The sequence below is a fragment of the Bombus flavifrons genome, chromosome 2, assembly GCF_040668555.2.
Source record: "Bombus flavifrons isolate JBK064 chromosome 2, iyBomFlav1_principal, whole genome shotgun sequence".
Taxonomy (NCBI): domain Eukaryota; kingdom Metazoa; phylum Arthropoda; class Insecta; order Hymenoptera; family Apidae; genus Bombus; species Bombus flavifrons.
In genome coordinates, this window is record NC_138443.1 from 13,742,323 (window position 1) to 13,765,827 (window position 23,505).

The 23,505-nt window shown below is 44.9% G+C and overlaps 1 protein-coding gene across 2 annotated transcripts in view; it reads left to right on the plus strand.

Annotated features, from left to right (window-relative positions):
• LOC138189702 (zinc finger protein basonuclin-1) overlaps window positions 1-23,505 on the plus strand; it is a 263,062-nt gene that overhangs the window by 83,361 nt on the left and 156,196 nt on the right. For both annotated transcript variants that reach the window (XM_069131819.1, XM_069131820.1), the window contains exon 3: window positions 4,533-4,635. In XM_069131819.1, coding sequence (XP_068987920.1) covers window positions 4,533-4,635 — 103 coding nt within the window. The remainder of the gene's footprint in view (window positions 1-4,532; window positions 4,636-23,505) is intronic.

Below are 23,505 nucleotides of genomic sequence, written 5' to 3' on the forward strand. Positions count from 1 at the left end.
TATTATTTCATCGGTCGGAAATAGAGAGGGGGCGGTCAGAGCAGAAAGTTAGCATAGGCCGTGACTTAGTGCTCCTCAGGGTGCCGTCTGTCAACCCCGCCGGAGAGCCTTTCTTATTTCGCGATATTTTGTCGTCGCCAGCCGCGATATTTATCGTCCACGCAGGACCCTCTCACCCTTCCATATTCCCTTCTCTATCCCTTTGTTCCGCGACGCCAAGTATAATCTTTGCTCTCGGAGAAAGAACTAATCGGACCGCTACGTGCTCCTTCGTCTTTGATGAATTACTATCTCGAATAAGTTACCTTAGTTGGCGATATTTTCTTTGTAGTATTGTTTCAGACCAACACGTTAACTTGTAGTCTATGTATTTATCATCTTTCTTCTTGAGATTTTGTCGTTCATTGATAAAGTACAAGGAAGAAAGAGAAAAATTCCTGAGAATTATTGGAATTTTGGCAGACGCCAGCTTCACGTCGGAATATACGCCTGTTCGGTGGCGGCTCGGAGGGCCAGTTAATTCCGCTACATTTGAACGCGTCCCGAGAAAACAGCTAGATATATCACGCAAATTGCCATTGTGGCCGCGACAATATGCTAAACGCAGCCCAGGCTGTTAGCATTTCATTATTCCGCCACACACGTGAAGCGTGCCGGGATAAAGTACGGCCGTTGGAAATTCCGCTTTTTCCTTTTTCTATTCCACCGCGTTTACCCCCTGACATCGACACGCGTGCCGCATTCTGATCGAGGGGATGCCAATTGCGTCGTATCGCTGCCGCAACGTTTAAATCGCGCGTGCACGGGTCGCGCGTAAAGGGGGATGCGGTCTAAGTTTCTTTCTTCTTTGCTTGCTTCTTTTATGGTATAAATCGATTAACGATAGTCCACCTTTCCAGTCGCTGACTTAGTGGAAAATTTTCGTCGCCAGTGACAATCTCATAAATAGAACACGAACCGTACGTAAACGTATAAAGGCGAAAGTGGACGCTCGCGTGGGCTGAAAGTTTGGACACGCGTTTGGGCGCGGCGTGGCGCAGAAGGGAGCGATGGATCGGATCAGCGAAACGCATAGACCCAGCTTAAATCCTCGAACTCATTAATGGGGTTGCATCGTCGACGCGGCCGCTCGCCAGCTTTATACTTGAGGTTTAATTCGCGCTCTGGTCAAATTAATTTGCAACGATGAACGAGTTGCCCGGTTGCTGCTGCGTGGCCACCTCGCGTTCGCTGTTAGCGTTGCATTTCGAATGGGGAGATTAGCCCCGTTCATTAAACACGAACCTACTACACATCTGCCGAGAGATTTGGCCGCGATGCAAACCGGCATATCGCATCCCACGTCATCGTCCTCGAGTGCTGTCGAGTTTTCGTACTTTCGTGCCTCCACCTATCTCTCTGTTCCCATTTCTCTATCTCTTTGGGATCAACGGGCCGAAATCGACTGCAATTCCAACCGGAGAGTTCCGCTGAATTTTAGCCAGATCAGCCACGAGTGCGTTTGCCTTCAAGGTAAAGTATCCGATTCGGTTTCGCTGCTGAAAAATAAACCATGTCTGGACTTGTTGTTTCGTCCGGCGAAAGGATTTGATCCGAAAGAGCGGGAAATTGGGATGTATCGACGCGGAGAGTGGCCATTGAGTCGATTCCGAGTTAGCTACCCTCGATGAGTGTTTGCGAGGTGAAACGCTTCGAGTGTGAAACGCCGATAGTAGCTCTTTTTAACCGTCAGCTCTTTGAGACATTGTTCGATTGGGAAAATTGCGAAAAAAAAAAAAAAAAGAATCGACGATATACGATAAGATACGAAAAGATATGCGATATTTCTCCCTAATGTCGCCTAAGCATTATGAAGCAACTTCGACGAACCTTCGTATTGAAAATAATACGAAGCAAAGCCATACCAGGAGATTTCATCGAATATTTCGTACGATTCAATGGGAAATTAAAATCTTTCAATCAATCACAGGGAAAAATATCAACAGCATGAAAATACAATGGTAACGTTATTCTTCTCGTACAGTCGGCTCGCACGGATAGCTCCGCGTTTCACTGTGACAAATGCTCTCACAGTCAGCTATCGACGCATCACTGACGTAATTCCATTCCGCTCGTTAACGAATTCCAAACGATAGCCGAGCCACGTATCCACGGTTCTGTTATATTTAACAATACGCGGCTGCATTGTGTGGGACTGTGTCGGTGGTCCGTTCCGATTATAATGTTAATCATCATCGCTGCCACGCTGTATCGCTGGCGATATTGATTGGAAATATACGTTCGCGTAATTCGTGTAATCCATATCCGCGCAATTAATTATCGTTCGTTGATATGTTGTAATGGCCATCGTTGCAACTAGCTGGTGTACGCTTGTTCCCTGCTTGGATTACAATTCTGGCTCCGGTGAGCATGTTGGATTTCGTTGTCGAGAGACGAAACGCTCCGGGGGTCGATCGTCCCAAAATCTAGACGCTTCTTTCGCGTTGGTTTCGTTGCATATGACGAAAATCCGATCGTTACCGACCTAATCGGTACGCGAAAAATCTACAGCTGTTCGTGATGTTCTTAAACGAGGAGTGTCGTTAAAATTAAGCGAAGGAACGAGATGATAAGCTGACAGCTCGGTGGTAAAGAGATAGCTGCGATAAATATCTCGTGGCCTGTAAAAACTTTGTTGTCTTTCATACGCGATGATAGCGGGATAATATGGTGCGCGAACATAAATGGTATGGAAAAAAACTGTCGATGACAACCGGAAATTAGTGTCCTTGCGAGAAAACCACGTTGTATACATTGTGCCTCGACGAACCTGCAAACCACATCATAGCTTCGCATCATTTACAGGGTACGATATTCCCCATGTTGGTCTTGCCATAAGAAACTAACTACAAAAGTCCACAGGCGTATGCATGAACACATATTTAAAGCCCATTTAAATTCCAAAGCGAGCTAGATTAACTCGAAAAGCTAATTCCATGGCGTCACCGGCTCGGATATAAAAAGCGTGGCAGGGACTTTGTTTCACGAGCTCCCCTTCCGCGTGGCACGGGCGACCGCTAACATCGCCATATAATCTGTCGCTCGTTCCGAATAAATAACCCGCTGCGAAGCTAATAAAATTTGCCGGCTATGAAATTTTGTCAGCCAGCCTGGTCGACCTCGCTTCGTTTCCCAACGACAGAAGATTTCCCGCGAAGCCACGGGACGCTGTCTGGATAAAGACACATGGCCGACGATGGCTGCGCGCTTGTCGCTTCATTTGTCTTTATATTAGCGGCACACGCCGTCGTAACGCTATAACGTCATAACACCACGACAACGGGGAACTTGTACGCAACGTCGTATTCCCTTTCGTTCTTCTTTGGTGAAACGGCTCGTGTATAGGTAAATGGACCCCTTTCTCGTCAGCCAAGGGTAAGGAAGATTGCGTTAACCCCTTAAATGGGGAGTGACGATTCGCTGGAGGTTCGGCAGGGTGGGTTCGCGTCTGATGGGATTATGGTTTCTTTGGTTTAACGCTCCGCGTGACAGTTACGACGTTGGTTATCTGAAATTCTTCTTTCTGTAATTTTTATAGCGTGCTGAAAACCTAGTAGAAAAAATTAACATGAAAGTTTCTGCGCCGCTAAATGCGTTTTCCTGGTTCCTCATCCGTTGCAACTTCGCCAGGGATTTCACGTAGCTGCAACGAGCCGGAACTATGATGAAAATGACGTTCGACGAGGCAAAAGGGCGTCCGTTTAGTAAGGATCCAAAGTTCGCCTTAGTGCAGATCCGTGTCGGTTCTCGGGCAAACTTTCGAACGCATGAAAGATGGAAGAGAGCAGCAGGAATTAACGTTTCTTTTTCCCTTCTTCTGCCTTCCTTTTTCTCTCTGTCCCTCTATCGCTTCGACTGCAACGGCAGTAGCTGCAGGTAACTCGCGACGGCGGAAAATAAACTTTCCTGCTGCGTACATAAAGTAATACCCGATCCAGGAGGTTCGCCTTCCTTTCAGCCGCGGGGCAGGATTGGATGGTGGCTCCCAAGGGGTTAATTTCGTGCCGAAGGGCGGAAAATATTCACGGTTCCTTAAAATCCGACGAAGCCCCGTCTCTTACGAGCTTCCTCTGGGGTGGCGTTATGCCAAACGGTCACTCAAAATACCACACCCCCTTTTTTCCTGCTCGCCCGTGGCAACGATCCTTTAATCCGCGCCAAACTGTCCGGGATATTTCCTCCCGGCTGAAAAGTCGACGAATAAAATTCTATCTCCTCTTTACCGTATCGTACGCGCCCTTACAACGATGTTTCGTATCTATTTTTCTCTTTTCCGCCTTTTTACCCGCCCTAACGAACGACTGGAGTGCTTCGCTGTTACAGGGTTGGACTCTTCTGCAATTTGTGTTCAACCATCGTGATTGCAATTTTAGAAAACGTAATCGAGTATTTTTGATTTTACTTCTGAAGCTCGTTTCACTAAGTCTGATTATTTTAATCAATTTTAATCTTTTTATTTGATTATGTTAATCATTGCTCTTTCCTGATTTCAGTCTATTAAATGCACTATCAATGGATGCTCCTGCGATTCGTTCACTCCAGGGAAGCGACATATCCGCTACTGCGACAGGTGCCACCACGGATGGGTGCCACACGGTGAGTGCTACTACTTTTTTACCATTTACAAGAAACAAACGAAACGTGGGTTTATCTTGATCGTCGATAATTCATATGCAAACTAGGTAGGTGTGTTAGAATCTTCAGATTGCTCCTTTCGCAGTCTCAGTTATATTATACTATGACGCAACAATACGTCGTAAACCAATAGAAAACGTATTAATCGCTTTATCGTCTACTTTGTTTCATTGCACCAACTGCACCAAATTTCAATCCATTTTTAACCCAAATCAAGTTCGAACCTAAGAAAAATGTGGTACAAGAGAAACCGTGGCAAACCGGTGTCTCCTAGTCCGAGATCCATTCTCGATCAACAAGAGGTCGGCGAAGATTTCCGTGTTGGGATCGCGTGCACCCGGTTAAACGCAAATTTTCCAACTGTCAGCATACTTCATCCGGCTGGCCCTCAGGGACGAAATTCAATTTTCCGAGGATGACCAGCGGCGTCCCTTCGCGGCCAGGATTCCACCCTTCTCCGCGCACGCAATCCGCAGGATGGCAAGGCGCGCGCGCGCGTATGCATACGGATCGCCCAGATATATACGGGGGGTGTGCTTTATGTCCTCGTAAGTTTCAGAACGTAGAAGAGGAACGATCGGCCGACTGGTTCGTCGTTGATCAGCTCGTTCGCTATGGAAGTCGTTTCATAGCGGCACGCTATGGAGTATACAGGGTGTAGCTCGTTGCGTGAAATTTTTAACAAACAATCCTTCGTTAACCCAGCGGAGGTCACGATTGTATAACTTCCTTATTGCTTTGCAGCAAGAGAGAGAAAACATATAGTAATAATCTAATCCTTTATAACGCAATTTTTTCAAAACGACGACGGTATTATAGCCCTGAATGATTTTTACTGGGTCAGTCGATTGGCATGAAAATCGATAAGAAAGAATTCGAATCAGATTCTAAATTATTACTCGAAGATCATCGTTAGTTGTTTAAAGGTCCACCCGAGTCACCCTGTATATGGCGCGCACAAAGCATCGTATCGACGTTTAGGGGAAGATCTCGATGTACGATGGCGTGTATCGCGCTTAAAATTCCGGTTGCTTGACCCGCGATAGATTGGACGCGCCGTGCCGCGGAATACATATCAATTTCGGGCTTCGGTCACGTCCCACGGGGACGCAGTTGCATTTTCCTTCCAACAGCCTTTTCTTCTTGCCTTTTTCTTGAGCTTGGACGCGTGAGGGACAAGTATGTTGCAAGAAACACGCCCTCCTGCCGTTACTTTCTTCTACGAAAAACATGGAGGGTGTATATTATGTGAGTTATTTGAAAATATTCCACAAGAGGCGTATTTTTTTTATCTATGCTTTTCTAGCCAAAGAATTAGTACGATTAATACGATTTTTGGAAATTTTATTTTCATACATTCGTTCAACATGAACACGTATCTCTGTATTATAACGATCCTCGTGTGCAAAAACCGAGGTGTTGTAACGAAGCTGATCCAATTTACGGAAGAAACTTTTGAAATGTTATTCCGAAGAATATCTAACCACTAGCAATTGCCTCTGTCATTCACGTCAAAATAGGACACCTCGGTCCACTTAATAAGAATCTTCGTCACGACATGAAACGTAACCGAAATAAACGTGAAGCACGAAAGGCAGATACTCGGAATTCCTCTCACCGATCGTTCCCCGTGTTCTCTCGTTCCGATTCAGCTACGTTTTAGGCGATGACTCTGTCGACACAGATCTGGCCGGACCATTCATCAAGATCGCCCCGTACAAAAGACGATCTCCCAGTAATTGCTCGGAATCGGTCTCGAAAACGCGAGCGGAGTCATTTCTCTTTCGACATGGCTGATCGAACCAGACGGAGAATTAGAAATGCCGGGTAACCGGGCGACTCGTCACTGCCCCTTTTGTTCTTCGCCCACAGACCGGTTTCTTTCGTACGGTCGGGCAAAAAACCGGGCCGCGTCTCGGGTACGGCGATTTGTCGTTCGAAAACGTCCGTTCGTTTTGGAATTGCGGAATAGCTGTCGTGTTAAACCGTGTACACCGTGACACACGGATCGCCATTCGATCCTCGTATACTCGTGACGGCAACCGTGATTCCCCTCGAACGATAATCTTAAAAATCATCGTCGATGGAGAGCGGCTCTTCCTGTTCGTCGTGACCAGGGTTTGCTTCTAAAACAAATTGCGGAAGCTTTGCAATTAAAGATGTTTGAGCGATTTAACGAATGATTATTATCCAACAGAGAAATCCGAGTACAAGAAGTCAACTGTTAATACTCCGATCCACTTGAAACGATAGAAGAAACATGGTCTAAGAGGCAACTGCTTTCGTTTTTACCGTTTCAAATCCTATAAAATCTTGCTTCTAGCGCCGTTAAACTTCTACCGAAATTACTTTCCCAATTCTGTCAAAACCCAAACAATGGTCGACTAATGGCAAAGAGAAAGTCAGAAACGAAGGAGACAGGCGACGCCGGTACCCATCCGACGAATTAAGGAGTTCGTCGGTGGTTCGTGGAAGGACGCGGTATCCGGTCCCTCTTGCTTCACGAGGTCCTCGAGGAACGCTCGTTTCGCAGTCCCAAAGGTGACAGGCCCCTGACGCGAGAGCAAGTGGCGAGCTCGTAAGAAATCACGGCTCCGGGTATAGTACACTGACAAAAGCCTTTTTAAATTGTAATGAGCTGCCAAAGAGTGAATTATGTGCCGTCCGAGTGGCATCGAGTCGTCGACGAGAAAGCCAGCCCCATCCTATAAAAGTCCACGCGCGCGTATACGTGTATCCGGCATCCCCGTGGCCGCTCATCCACCCCACGTCATGAATATATTTACATTGATCGGCCGTCTCGGCATTTTTCATTTGCCCTGTTCGTTGTGTCAGCCGCCCGCGGACGCTCTATCACCCCACGGATACTTTATTTATATCGATGGGACGTGTCTGTCTCGTCGACCGGCTCGATACAGTTTTCATCGAGAAAGCGTCGCGCGTGCAGACTCCACGTCGGATCGTCGCTAATGATTCTTTCGATTTTTCTCCATCGGTACCCGAAAGTTCCAGTACCGGTTTTTCAGTTTGCGCTTTCGTACTTTGCAAGTCGAATAATTTCGAAGTTTCGTTCCTTCAGCGAAGATCCGCGTTTGATGGAACGATGCTCCGCAGGAAACTATTCCATTTGATTCTCTGGCTGACGCTTTGAAATCTCTGAAAATCTTTCGCCAGCGAAAAGTTATTGCTTCTATTATATTACAGTACCTGGCTTTCGTTGTTAAAATTTCGTCAAATGTCTGCAAACGATAGAAATATTCGAACCGATCAAAGTTATCGCATCATCCCGTGTACGTTGAAAAGATACGCGCACCCAACTAACCCCAGCACCGTTGCGCTCGCAAAAATGGAGAAAGACCCATAAGAAGGTGGTTCGAGCAGCAAGGAACGGTGGTGATTATCATCAAAGGCGCAATTCACGGGCATACGATCGTGGACCGTCGATGCACACGCGATGCATCGAGGTCGTGGTTGAGATCCATCGGCCGGACAACCGGTGAAAAACGTTTAATTGACGTGGATCGAGAACGTAGATGAGTAGCTTGCAACCGGGTAAAGTATCGGAGGCGAACTTCGGGAAATTTTCTCTGACCATGTTAAATCGTTTACTCTTCTTTTCTATCTTTCTCTTTCTCTGGATCTGGATACGGCGAAGGGCGTCGGAATTTAAAGTATGCGTATCCGGAGGATGCACGGATGATCGAAAGAAAGCCTGCTGGTTAATCGTCCACCACGATGCTCTAACTATTTATTACATGCACGTACGTATGAACTTTGTTACGCCGGATTTTGCTAGTTTCGCGTGCGAGATTAAAGAAGACGATCGTAGCGGTGGATACGCGGTGGAATGCGACGAAGATGATGTTGTTTAACGAGGAAAGAAAATCTTTCTCTTCGTAATTCCACGCAACGTAAAAATTCCTCTCTTCTACAATTTTCTATCTCCTTCAAACACTAGGAACCGCATAGGTTCATCCATCTTCGGAAATATCACGCAAATGACCATTTTCACCGTTACATCTTCACTTTAGAAAGACCCTTAAAATTTCACCCTTAAAACGCTACGTATTTAAAGGTTAAATACTAGAAAACCGCGTACACCGATCCATCATCTTCCAAACTACCATACAAATGACATGTTTTCACTGTCGTATCATCATCCACTCTGACCGAAAAAGATTCTCAAAATCTCCCCATTCCTAACCTCACCCTTTACACGCACCCACCTTCGGTCTCAACACCCCTTATTAAGCCAACGTTATATATACCAAATCATCCGACCAATCATCGTCGTCTTCAGCTAAACTAAACTCCAGGAAGAAAGACAGCGAGCGGTCGTGGCGAGGATCGGGAGGCACCATCTGCGTCTCCATCTGCGCGGTCGATTCGGCAGCTGGAAGACGAAGGAAGGTCGGCCGCGGGCGACGAAGATGCCCGTCGAACTCTGGCCTCGCGCCAGCGAGTCCGAGATCTACGCGTCTCGGCGCGTGCGCGATAAATCACTAGGAAGGCGTCGCCCCGAGTGACACGTTAATAAATGCACCGGCAAACCGTGAATTACGTCGGATCAAGGGGTTGCTCACCCTCTGTATGTCGCGCTATCCACCAGCCAGAGATATCGGCACGTCGAATGTTTGCACGTTTACACGAGAAGTGAGAATAAATTTGCCTATAATTGGCACGGTGAGTCTCGAGCGGCAAACGATTCTCGCCGCGAGTTTCTTTTGCTTGAGAAACGGTTTCAGGGAAATGATTATGGAAATAAAGCGACGAGACGGTTCTAATCAGTGGAACACAGTCAGAGGGAAACATCTGTGAATCGAGGTCGGGTGTTCTCGAGCGGCTCTGTGACTAATGAGAGACGTTGTTTAGAATCGATTTCGTTCTTCTAGAAATAAATCGTTCTGCGTTTAGGTTTCCACTACTCGTACGTAGTTTATAGGATGCGTAGAAGTGGAAGATTCGAAACCTTCCAGGTTCGTTACGTTTGTTCGCGTCCAAATTACTACGATATTTAAAGATTGTACAAATCAAATATACAACTTACGTTGCAATTTGAAAGAATATCGAATACTTTACACTTTCGAGAATCCGCCTCCCTCTTGTGCATCACCCGCCGTCTTTATTTCGAAGAAAAACCAAGCCGCACCGCCGCTAGGGACGACGAACCCCATTGTTCGGCTCGATGGTGAAACAAAGCTTGCAGGCAGATGGCCGAGGAAAGCACGAGTCACCGCGACACCGTTTCTCCTGTCGGAGTTTTCCGGGGGTGCATTACAGGCCATTAAGGGCCGGGACACGTCGCGCCTTTTAAGGGCTAAAACGCGCGGCTATTTGTTCTAATACGAAACCGATGCTAATGACGATATATCATATTCCATGGTCGGTCTCCAGCCTGGTCGCACCGTCACCATGAATCACGCCTGGTGAGATGCTAATGCACCGATTTATCTTGCCTCTCTGCTTTATTAAGACTTAGTTTTTCTTTGCGTGGAGGGAACGCGGCTTTTACGCCGCTTGGCTCGTTCTTCCTTCTTTCGTTCTCTCTCTTTTCCTCTTTCCGTCCTTTTTTTCCTTCTTAGCGGTTTCCTTGCCCGATAGACTTCCATCGGTAGGTAGGTATAGCAGAGAGATAGTGTGAAGGAAGATCGATATCGAAAGGTCTGTGGAACACCGATGGGCGTCCACGGAGGAGGACTGACAAATTCCAACGACTGAACGCAAGCTCGTAAATCATCGTTCCGTTTGCTGACCGCGAGATCGTCCTTTTCGATCTGCTTAAAATTCTTCCCTTGAATTATTATTTTTTCTCTTCTTTCATTTTGCTCTTGGATGGATTACCTTTAAGTTGACAAAGGCTAAGGCAAAGGATGATAAAAAGGTATCGTTCTATGGCGAAGTTTTGTCGTCGCGAAGCTTCTAAAGCTCGTCTTTGAAACTTTGAAATTGCTCGTAATTCTTGAAACGTCGCGTCGAAACGTAGTATTGCAAGTTGCGCGTTGCTTGTGTGCCACTCTGTACTATTATTATTAATCGACTAGTCATGCTAATCAGAATCCGTACGTAGACTCGGCTGTCGCGTTAGACACCGCCTGACAATTAGAATATTGTAGTCGCGTAGATAACACTTGTAGCACATCAAACAACTTGTTGCGAACATGTTTCCTATTTTAATATTATCTTATCAGGATATGTTACGAGTTACGGTGACGTAATTGAATTGCAAATTGTTCTTTTACGTTGATACGGAATAATTAACTCGGTCACGTAATGCGAAAGGTTAGCATATGCAAATTTACGCTCCTTCTAACGCAGTGAATCGAATAAGGAGCAGTTCATTCATAAAACCAATTATTTTTGCAGACGTACAAATAAGAAAAAAAAAAAATATCTTGAATCTAAAGAGAGTTGAACGTACGCAAATTACGTATATCGATTTCTGTTTGCTTTTCGAGCAGTACCAGATCCTTCTTAATATAGATCAACCGAGAAACGATTATTGGAACATAAATACAGCTATAAAACTTCACGCAAGTAGTCGTATAGGTGATGTCAACATTTTTAATAACTATAAGTTCACAACACTTTTGCTTTATGCGAGATATCAGCGAACTGACTTACACCGTTATGAGCCACATCCGTTTACGTACGTTCTCTATTCCATTTTACCCTTCGTAAGCGCCTCTATCGGTTCGAAAGCAGCTTTCTCGGATACCTGAACGATTGCTTATCACGATCGGAAAGCGATCGACGATGTTGGGCGAGGGGAAAGCCGGAGATCGCACCTCGACACCCGAAATAACTCGCGTGGCTACCATATGGGCACGGCACGGGCCAGAATGTCGCTCGATAAATCCGGCCGACATAGAGAGATTTGTCACGCGGGCGAAAATAGACGAGAAATAAGTAGAGTGAATCGGGACGATCGGACGTGGTATCGGAGAGACGAGGACGAGGATAGCGGCGTCGATGGAAAGGGATGACGCGGTTGGTGGGCCTCGACGTCTCCGCGTAAACACGAAGGCGCCGCGGCGCTTTACGACGCCTCCGGCCTACGGCCCGTGTTTAACTTATCCGAGACTTTCTGGCACAAACCATTTTCACTGCCGGCTTCGAGCGACGACACGCGCTCGCCGAACATCCCCCGCCCCAACCTCTCTGCCCACAGTGTCTTGCACGCGCCGCGACGCCTTCCGTAAACCGTCAGCGCATGAACGTCGATGCGTTCCATGTGGAAATCGCTCATCTGGGGTGTCATCCACGTTTTTAATACTCGATAGATCGTCGGTGAATATTGGTAATGGAATGTCGAGGAGAATCGTTGCAAGACAATGTCTGTTGTATCGGTGAAAATTCATATTTTTTCTTAATGTTGAGGTTATTCGATGTGTAAACAGAGAAAACTCGTGGATAAATTGTAAGCCAGAAAATATATTTAAATAGTAATTATAAATAAGAATACAATTTGAGCTGGTCCAGATCTGCACGCTAGCTGTGTTACCCAATAACTGAAAACCCCGAAGCCAACGTCGCCTGTCTACTGTTTATGGTCTGACTTCGCCGCAGTCTTTTGTCTACGCGCTGTCGATGGCTTCAGTGCTTGAGAAAACTAAAAAGACCAGATGTAGAGTTTTCTTATAAGTGGTGACCACTTCAACACTGAAGATCGTAGATGAATAAAATTCGTAACAAAGACGTTCGTCTGGTAGATTATACTTGTATATTCGGCAAAGTGCTGTATACCGATATTCGAATAGTTTTTATCAAAGTGACTTCGATCTTTCGTAATTACATTTATCGAACGTTACAATTATCCAACAATGGAATTGATTACGTTGCCGAGGAAATGATCGCAACGTACTTTCAGAAAGACATTCCAAGAAATATCGTGCGAGGATCGCAATCGCGAAATGTCGAGAGACCCGAGTGGCTTTCAGATTGGTTCACCCAGGAATCACGGACGCCCGATCCGTTAGTTTGCGCGGTTTATCGACGCCGCGGATAAAATTATTGCGAGCAAACGAATCTCGATAGATTCGCTAAAGCGAGATTTATCGCGCAGATATATAAGCTGGCACGAACTGTCAGCCGTTGATCGATACTCGACACCAGCGTCCTCGGATGAATATTCAAGAATCGTCGACCATAGTTGATGATTGTACTAAAAAATGATCTCATTGCTCGTCGATGAATCCTCGAATTTGCTGTTGCTTCAACCGCTGCGCCACTACTTTCTACCTTTGCATCGTGTGACCTCTTTGAACGATACACATAATATTTCTCCGAACGATGTATGCAAACGAACCGTAATCTCTTCCTGCAAAATTCCCCATTTGCTTCGCCTCGGATTATCTGCGTTTAATACGAGCCTTACGTAACGCGTAAATGTTACGAAGCGCGGTTAGATTATCGAAGAAGTTTTCGCTAATCGATGTATCTATTTGGTCTGTAGCTATTTACGTTTCTAAATTTCTCGCATCTCTGGTACGTTACACAGTATCGTGAAGTTATCAGTACATCTTAACTTAATTCCAACAGAATGTTTAATAATCCAGCGAATAATTAAGAAATTCATAGCCTCGTAATTTGAACGTGACATTGGAAAGAGTTAAGGGATGGGAACTCGATCAAGCCTGTAATCAAGCAGGAAAATAGAATTTTTCATTTACGTCCCCTCTCCGAATAATTCCTTATCGCGGGGATAAATAAGCCGGCAGCCGTATCCTGGCGCGCTAATAGATTCCCTTAGGAGAGTATATCTCGGAATAAATGCCTTCCCCAGCGACACGGTTCATCATAACGGTCCAAGCAGGGGCAACGAAGGGAACAGCGAGGAATCGAGAGATAAAGAGAGAAACGGAGCAGATAAGAAGACTCGACGATCTGTGGAACGTCCAAGGTGGTAATCAGACATCCTTCTATCCTTTTCATTCCGAGGTTGCCAGGAGGAAAGCGGCTAGAGCGATCGGGGTGGCTGCGTCTTCGCTGTCCCTCGTTTTGGCCAACACGAGAGACAAATCGCCGTTCGGTTGCGCGGAGGAGATTGAGCTGCCAGAGGATGCACATTAATCTGTATCAAGCCGGCCATCAATATTTAATCCTAATCCGGAGAATTGCCGCGCGATCCTTCGGCCACGACACGAAGAGAGTGGATGTCCTCTCGAAGACGTTGATTCGAGTAGCGTAGCTACACGGAAAATCATCTCCTTTCGTAAAATTACTGTTTCCAAGAAACGACGAATATGTATCTTTAATCGAGCCTAACCTGAATAATCGCGTGATCTCAACGCGTCGTTTCAACCGAGTACTATAGACCACATAATTTACATACACTCATTAGTATACGATTTATATTCACAAAGAGCGTATTTTTTTTTATCGTCACAAGAATGGCATATTTTTTGTTGTCCCCTCTGGGATTTCCATCTTTAATCGTAATATATTTCTGCTTGTTCGCAACAGCTGCAGGCGAACGTGCTAATTTCATCGTTACTCACCTTTAATTGCGCAAGGAATACAAAGAATATTTTCATTTAAGATACTACTCGGTTATCCGATTGATCGCTACGATATCAGCTATCGATGATTTATAGTAACTAGAATTCTTTCAACTAAATTTATCGAGTGATTTTCCAATCTTCGAAGCTGCGTTACAACACATTTCAATTGCGTGAAATAAACTTGTTTTAGATCCTATTGCTAGACTGTAATATTTAATTTCGTTTGCAAATAGTCTTGCACTATGTATTTTATTGTTTCTGATATCTCTATGTTATAGAGGTTCTATATTTACTAGATTTTTCCTTCCAACCAAAAGCACCATACACGATTCCTTCTGCCATCTCGAAGGCGGTTTATCAAAGAGCAAGTAAAAAGGCGACAGAGCAGATGCATTTATCTCAATTGAATGGCTGGTTCTCTGGAGATCGCGTTTCAACCGGTTCGAGCAACGTCCTCTAATTTCCAAGGTCCGCGATTGATCTATGCTCGCGGAGAGTTCTCGCGTCTCCTCGCACCAATTAGCTCGTAATTTATATGCCAACGGAATGGACCGTGATTCTGGTGTCCACGAACAAGAGTAACAAGAACTCGAGAAAACTAGTGTCGCGCGTTCAACTGGTGAAAGAAAAGACAGGCTCGTGTGCGGCGGAAAGAAGAAAAGAGACGATTAAAAACGGAAGGAAAAGAAAGGAAAAAGAGAAGAACTGGCCCAGTCGAGGCACGATTAAGTGGTGCATCCGGGCGGGGGTCCCGCGACGGGCCGACGGAGTCCACAGCCGATTAAAGAGTGCTGCGTAACGAGTGTTTCGTCCGATCGTTCGTGTAATTAATGGCGAACAGTGCGCCGGGACAGGCCGCGCCGTGTAATAATCGGTAATTACTCACGGTAATTAAATAATGCGTTTATCGGCCTGCGATCGACCGAATGGGTGGCCAGAATCGCGCGCTTTTGCCTCCGGACCTAACCGGCTACGTGATCCGCGGCTCACGACACGCCGAACCGATAAATCTCGCCCAGTTCGCGCACGCCTCGATCGATTCTCTTCCTTCCGAACCTTCGTCGTCTTCCATAACGTTTCCTTCCAATTTTCGACGAACAATTTTCGTCGTTAAATTTCTTCTCCTTTCTACGTTTCATAATCGCGGGGTTGGATGATAAATTCCAGGAGAATGAAAAATACGATACATCGATATAATTCTGAACGGCGATAAAGAAATCGTAACGACGCGATTACCGAAACACGAGGGCAGCGGTTCGCTTGCCTAGTCCCGTCCATGGCAGGGAAACGCGAATTAGTTTGGCCGATATCGGGCAAAACAAATGGTGCTATTCTTGCTGGAAACGCGCCGCTTAATAACGCGGATAAACCCACCGTCCGTTTCTCATCCGTAAAGACGTCCGGTTACGCCTCCACGGACATTTGTCAGGCCCGGTCAGTTTTTGCAAGCGTCGCGGTTCGCGATCGGATATTCCTCGTCGAGCGTGCGAGCGCGAGTGCCGCAGACCGAGAAAACGCCGAGACCACGGCCGCATCGACACCGTGACTAATGTACCGTAACGCGACCCAACACTTTCGAAGCGATCTTGTTTCTTATTTATTCGAGATGCGACTAGGTGGACATCGTGGTTTCAAGGCTGGTTTTTGGCTTTTCCCTGTAAGTAGCGGTTGCAGGGTGGAAATTACGATGGTTAAATCATAAATGATAATTTCTGAAATTGTGCGTATGTGTGTGCGTGCGTGCGTGTGCGAACGTGGAGAACCTATATATTCCATGCGACGATCGTTTTATCTGGCGGCTCTTTTCCACAAACAACGGACACACATAATCGTAACTACTAAAAAATACCGAGTCCCTCAAGGTGAATCGTTGGCCGGAGAAGCGACAGGGGGAAAAAAGAAGAAGGGTCGCGAGAGACGAGGTCGTGGGGTTTGCCCGACCGCAGCCGAGAAGAAGGCGATGTGCGGTCAACGGGCTGTTCCTGAGATTAATGTGTCGCCTCCTATCACCGGTGATTGACAGCGCCGTGACCACGACAAAGCGCCGACTTCTAACGCGATTCCTCTTCTATCTCGTCCCCATCGTCGCTGCTTCCACCCACTGATTTTATAACCGTTTCGAAACGCCTCGAGCATCGTGATTCTTGACTCGAATGGTGTCACCTGACGTGGATTTTGCCTGGAAGCATCATGAGTTCTTGAGTACGAAGATCGTAAAATGTGGGAATAATTTGAAATTTTTCTTCAGAGTAACGACAGTTTGATTAATAGACGTATTGGTTTACTTTTACTTTCTGATAATTCTCGTTGGAAGGAATACAATAGGACTGACAGAAGCGATCGCGAATGCAATATTTTATACGTATATTCGCTTTCAGAATCTCATAATTGTCGTTAATTAAGTTCCATTAAATTAAGTTTTACTGCCTACCATTATCTACCAGCAGTCAGCATGTTGTAAAATATAGCAAGAGACGAGGAATCGCCTGGTCGTCGTGCGTGACGTCTGTCACGGCAAAAGCGATGTCCCACAATCGGTCCAGTCTGACAGATAAAATTTTCCTGAACCGTTCATCGAGCATCGAAAGAATTAATTACTAGCGAGTAAAAATAAGCTTATCGTCCTGATAAGGACAATCATCTCGGTACGTTGCTCATAATAATTCCGTTCGAAGCGTATCGCTGCCACGTTCGCATTACCCCAGTCAAACGAGCATTCTTCAGCGAAAATCTGTGGAAATAGTTGTACAAAAGATTGCAAATTGTCATAAGTTCAATAAATTTCCATTAGTATCGCTTGAAACAAGTAGCATCGCTAAAAATGTATTCGCAAGAGCTAAAAGAACAGAGAATAGCACAGGAAGTTCGTATTCGATTAAATGTCCAAGTAACTTTTCAAGCCAACCAAGCTTTTATGTCCCAGGTACGTAAAATATTAAATATAGACATATTTTAACACCATACACCGCAAAAGCACCATGCAAACATCGAATCTCCGCACGAATCGCTGGGCGAAGAATAAATTATCTTGCACGCATACAAGATCGGTTTCCGGTCGATCCCGTGGGTGTGCCGGTAATCAGTCGAACTAATTAGATGAAGGCTTAATCGCGGCGTAGGAGGGCTGTCTCCTAGGTGCAATTCTCCGCATATTTACATCGCCCACGGGACGCCAGCCGGGAAAGGGTGGTAAGGTAAAAGTCATTCGCTGGCTTCTCGGCCCTTTCCACCCCTTCCATCTGGCTGGCGTCTCCTTGAAAGAAAGGGTTAATTAAAAACAACAAAAGCTATCCACGCCATTAGCGGCCGTTTGTATGCGCCACGTTACCGTTATGTCCGCTGCTTTTCAAGCTCTCTACAAGCCAACCCCTTTTTCCGTCGACGACCTTAACGAGTTGGAGGCTGCGTCACGAGAAGAATTCTCCTGATAGCGCCTTTCATTTTTCTCTTCCCTCGGCGTCCTAATCTCACACCATCCAACCTTGATGAAGGATCAAAGTAGAAATTGTTCCCCGATGAAATTATGTTAGAGCAACCTCTCTACGTTGCTTTTAACGCGCTCAACGTTCAAATAATTGTAATTCCTATCGTTTATTCGCAATCGCTGTTCTCTTCGTCCTGGTTGTCGACATCGGAAGGATCGTTGGATAATACAAGTAGAGGATAAGAGAAGGTACCAACGCGACGCGCAAGCTTTTTTTCCTCGATTTATCTTCCGACAATGGCTACAGAGGCTGTTCTGCCGTTAATTAGGAAGCTTGTATCGCACAGGAACTCGTGGAACCAGCTGCTTCGAAGTTTCGACCGCGTGGCATTCGCGGAAGTTTCAGAAAGAGTGGTGGGAAACGCGGCTTTCGAACTTGCAGCATGATTATACTTCGGTGCAATGAGCTTTTAAAACTTAATTCCTCGATTAACGAATGCGGGTTAATTGGAATAATGGTTGATTAAATAATTAATTAACAAAGGAGAATTTGACTTTATTAAAGCAAGATTACTCGAAACAGGCGATCGTAAAATAAACAAAAAAGATAATTACGACCACAAAATACACTATGCTTTAAACTAGGTAATTGGATTATCGATCAACCATTTTTCTGTTTGATACTACCCGTGATTCACCGATATGCAACAAAAGAAGTTCGTTGCACGAGTAGCTGCTAGTCAGTATGAAACCTTCTGCTTCTGCCTCATAATCATTTTCTACTTTCTCAATCATCTCGCGCATCGACTCTCGCCACGAGCTGGACAATTTTTTCTCCGACTCGGTGCAATTCGAAGGAAACAGTATCGCGTGATCAATATCTGAGGAGCTGTTCAAAGACCGGCGTGCAACTTTGCAGCGCTGACCGTACGCCCCACCGTTACTCTGCACGATAATTAAGTTACTCGCTGGAGAGGATGCAGTCGGGGTTGCTCGGCGACGATTAAACGTTTCCATGAAGCGTGGTTCGTTGAGAGTCGTCCGTGACGCGTGTGGTCTGTAGACGACCAGCCAGTAACAATCAAAGTGATAACGTCGCAAAGGAAAAAGGAAGTTTTCCAACAGTTTGCTCTGTATCAACCAGGAATTTAATTCATTAGATTGTGCCAAAAGTATATTTCTTTTATAATCATGTCCTTGATAGAACAAAATGGATCATACATAATTTAGTAAAATAATATAAAACAAAAAATGTTGCGTATCTATTACTTCGTTAGAAAACGAAAGAGACTTTATGGACAATCTAAAATTTTCCACCAATTTGGTGGCACAGCCACCAGTCTCGTTACTTTTAGAATACAGAGCCGATCGGATATCGCAAAAGATAGACTATGGCTTGAAAAGGAGACGAGGAAACGGAAGAGTCGAACAAAGAAGCAGAAACATCACGCCAGGCTCGTATATGATCGCCTATAAAACTGCGCGAATGACACGTTCCCCGAATAAAAATAAAAATAAACTACTTCGGGGATCATTCGTCGTTTATTGCAGGCCTCGTCGTGGCGCTGTACGAATCGTCAAATAAATTTTACGAGCGTCGCGGGATTATTTGCTCACAAAATTCTCCGTTTGCGCGATCCGTTTCCTCCAACGGGTTGTTCCGGGAGCTGGTGACAGATTTGTATACTTGTCGCGCATGGCTTCGCTCGAAGATTGGTATATCGATCCGAGAACTTGTTCTTGTAGAGCGATTGAATAGGAGTAACAAGTTTTTGCATAATTTCGTTTAAAGTAGCTACTATATTAACGAAGGAATGCCGCAATATATGTGACATGTATATTATGCATATTATATTACTTAACAAAGTAATCTTAAAAAAAGGAAAACAACGTGCACGGAACGGCTCAATCGTTATTTCGCAAAATTTATAGCTCGCTCGTTATTTTCGAAAATTTCAATTACATAGCCATATTGCCATTCACTTTGCGTGAATGCATTAACTTAATCGTTTCTCGGTTTTGCTGCTCGACCAATAAAATCGACGTTCTCAGCCACCGACGAGAAAAGGAACAAGGGGACTCGACGAACGTAAGATGATCGATTTGCATTCGATCGTTTTCGAGATATGCTAATTAGTCCGCTGAAGTGCTGTTCGCGATAATTTCACTCGAACAACACCGTTTTCTCTCGTGTCAACCCCGAAAATCCATTCTCGTGTCCACTAGAGGCGGACCGTAATTACGATACCCCGCAATTACACGCGACTTCCGGTGTATCCACGACTCTCGAGCAACTCACAAACACGGATAATAGCTGTTCGAGGAAAGTATGACGGGCGAGTATGGCCCGCGAGACAATTCATAAAGGGGACCATCGGTCGTTTCGGTAACGAAGGGACATGGAAATTGAATCGTCGTACATCGGACGTTTCGAGCGATTGTGGCAAATTCGATTACTCGGATCTCCGATTTCGTGGAACGAAGGCCCCTTTAGAGCCGCCTTTTAAAGTCATTCTGTGCCGTTTTTCTCTGCGCCCGTTCCTCGTGCAACTCGATATCCCCGAACGACGTGAAAATTGGTCGTTAGTTGATAGCGTGGTAATTACGCGATTTCGCCTTTAATTTGCCAGATTGTCGATGGTTTAAGCGGCCCTATTTAGCATTTTGATCGTGAGATATTTTACTAGTACATAGCCGTGACGCTTTCTGCGCTGTTGAAGGGTTTACATCGTATCGATTACGAATTTTGAAAGAGTTTATTATATAAGTGATCCATCTTTTATTAGCTTCAACAGCAATTCCTTTAAATAGCTTCCGCAGCCTTTCGACCGTAAAAAGGCTTTGTAATTATTTATTCTAGCAGTTCTGGGATCGAGTACATTAAGAAGATACTCCGCTTCTTCTTGTGTGAGAGTACGGTATATCTAAATTTTGCATCGTTCAACAGTCGGTAGGACTGAGAAAAATGAGCGAAGGTCATGACGCTGACCCACAGGTGGATGGTGCAATTAGTCCTTTCTCGTAAGTCGTTTACGTACCAGGTGTGGAGTTCATAAATTGTAGGCGTTATTTTAGAAACAAATTTATTATACAAATTTCAAGCAGATCTTTCATGTTAACTTGGTATGTTGTATTTTGTTTATGTAATCTGATATGAGATACGCTATATTCTTATAAGTTTACATCTTATCATCTTATCCTACCATAAATTAAATTATATATTTGCTATAATTTCGAATAATTCATGTTAATCGATATGATCGATAAAACAAATAGTGTATAATTTCACTGGTTGCATAAAACAAGAGTTAAGGAGATGTTGGTTCATTGCGTTCGCGTGTAATAAATTTATTATTTACCCTCAGCGTCAAGTCCACACATCGTGAAACACTGTGCATAATTCATCAGCGAAAGAGATCGCAGAAAATTGACTGGGAGCGATTTCAATGATCGGTCATCACTTATTTACATACTAATTGATCTCAGCACAGGGTAGCTGTCTCGATTATGGGCCAAATTGACCGTGTCACGGGCCACGGTATAAATGAAGCTAAACCAGCAAGTGTTAATTCATCGATGTTTTCTCTTTATCGATCGCCAACATCTTATCAAGATGAAGATAAAAATGCCAGGAGTAGCAAGAAAACATATCGAGTTAGCCTTGGTAATTTATTTCTAGCGAAACGGTTGCTTAAGAACGATGGCTAAGACATATTACCGAGCAAACACTGTTTATGGCTAATATATTGGACACTGCGTTTGGCAATGCGCTACTTTTAAAGCACGATACATCTGTAGCGGCATATGCATCTTAGGACGTTTCGATTCGAAGATGCCTCACGTAGTTGTTTTGCCACAGAGGACTAACACTGTACAACGCACATGATGTAATAAACAAACTCTGGACAAAGCAATTTCGCTGCTACGTGCAACCGACAACCGACGGTAAGTTCAAATCTTCCGATAGCCCCCCTCGACCAGTATAATTAGACGACCATGTTCTCCAAAAGTCAGTCAGTCGTGCGAATCAATATCAGTATCGAGTCATCGAGATCATCAGTCGAACGAAACAGTATAGCGAATCAGTCTAGCGAATCAGTATAACAATTAGTATGAGCACCGCAGTATCGTGCAATCTTATAACGAATATCATCGAGCGAGCTTGTGATTAACTTCGTATTCTACGTTTTAAAATATCTGTAAATATAGTTAACGTAATCAACTCGTCTCGTTATTAATTTAACCAACGACACGTCTCACAGTCCACCACACATCGAACACTGTACCTGGCGATACGCTTCTTCTTGTAAATGTTTCTAGTGTTGTGTTGCAAGACGAGTATCTTGATGGCTGGGAGCTGTCAGTATCAGCGCTACGCACAAACTAATTTTCCTTTCAATTTTCTTTAATTCCTCTAATTCGGTATGATGGTAGAAAAGACAAGGGAAGAGACAGAGATATGTAACAAACGGTTTCATTTTTCCAAACGAGTCGCAATAAATAACGTCGTATCCATTATTCGCGAAGAAACTGCGAATCTTGGCCGGCATTTACGCGACCGTCCGGTCTCCCCTCCTCCGCCCATCTGCCAGAGTTATCTCCCCCGCAAATATATATTAATGCGAGTGATATATCAGCCGGGCCGCCAGGGACAAAACCTTAAATATTGGATAAGTTGGTCCGCGGTCGGCCCATGGAGACCGAATCTCGCTGATGGATGGCCCGCCGCTGACTGTCATAACAACTTCGATCCTCCGACTTCTTCATGCCTTGTCCGCGAACCATCACGATGTTGGAAAAATCACCAGACGAGTGTGTTATTGAACGTGGAAAGAGATATCGTGATTGAAGCGTCGCGTTTTTATGTCAAAAAATTGACACGTGTATTCTCGTTTCAGCGTCGCCGGAAGGATACAGGGCAGACGTTTCGAATCTTAATTCATTGCGATGCGTATTACACGGCGCTCGTTATTGAATTCCTCCTGATAATTCCGCCCTAAATTATCCGCCAGCGGAGCTGTATGCGTAGGATCCAATGGGGTGAGATTGCGAAACAGGGAGAGAGAGAGGAAAGGATCCTCTAATTTCCTGCGTCTCCACGGACTCGTGGATTATGCAGGGATCGGCAAAGGGTTGATCCTCCGGAGATGCTCGCGCCGACGTGACACTACTTGGCCTCCGTTTAATAGAATACCGTTTTCCCGTGAACAGATAGCGTCGGAAGAACCGGAACGACCCTTCGCTGACTGTGTATTGGCTTGGTGAACCGCGGTGAACCATTCGCTTGGAGAAATTGATCGAACGTCGTTTTATATGTATGAAAGTGATTGACTTCTTTTGAATTCATTGCATCAGGTGGAAATAATCGATGATAGTTTACTAGGAGAACACGAATTACATGTTCCTCAGCTTTTACAATCGCTTAGTTGATATGGATCGCGTTATTTTTTAACTTTTTAAAGCGATGCACGTTCGATTGCTTTTGTTTTGCCTTCTTGTTTCGTTGCTATTTCGATGAGCAACAGAAGATAATTCGACAGATGTTTTCTCTGGGCAGGAATTACAAAAATATTTTGGGCAAGTTGATTGTTATGGACGTCGTTAATTGCTATCAAATGGAACGTTTTGCTAATTACTAAATCGTAAGCAGTTTCGTTAAAGCAGATTTCCGGTCGTTTACGTTTCGAGGAACTCTCTCTGCGGCAATTTCGTCGCGACAGAAACTTATCGCAAACACATTTCTGAGTATAGATTATAATGCTATAAAACGCACTGTTTATGGAACTTGCTTATCATTTCGTACTTCAAAGACCTTCTATGCGAATTCCTAGATAAGTGTTCTGTCAATTACGCGCGAATACGCAATTATTTGCGGCTCTTCCATAAGATATGACTTGGTCGCTTTGT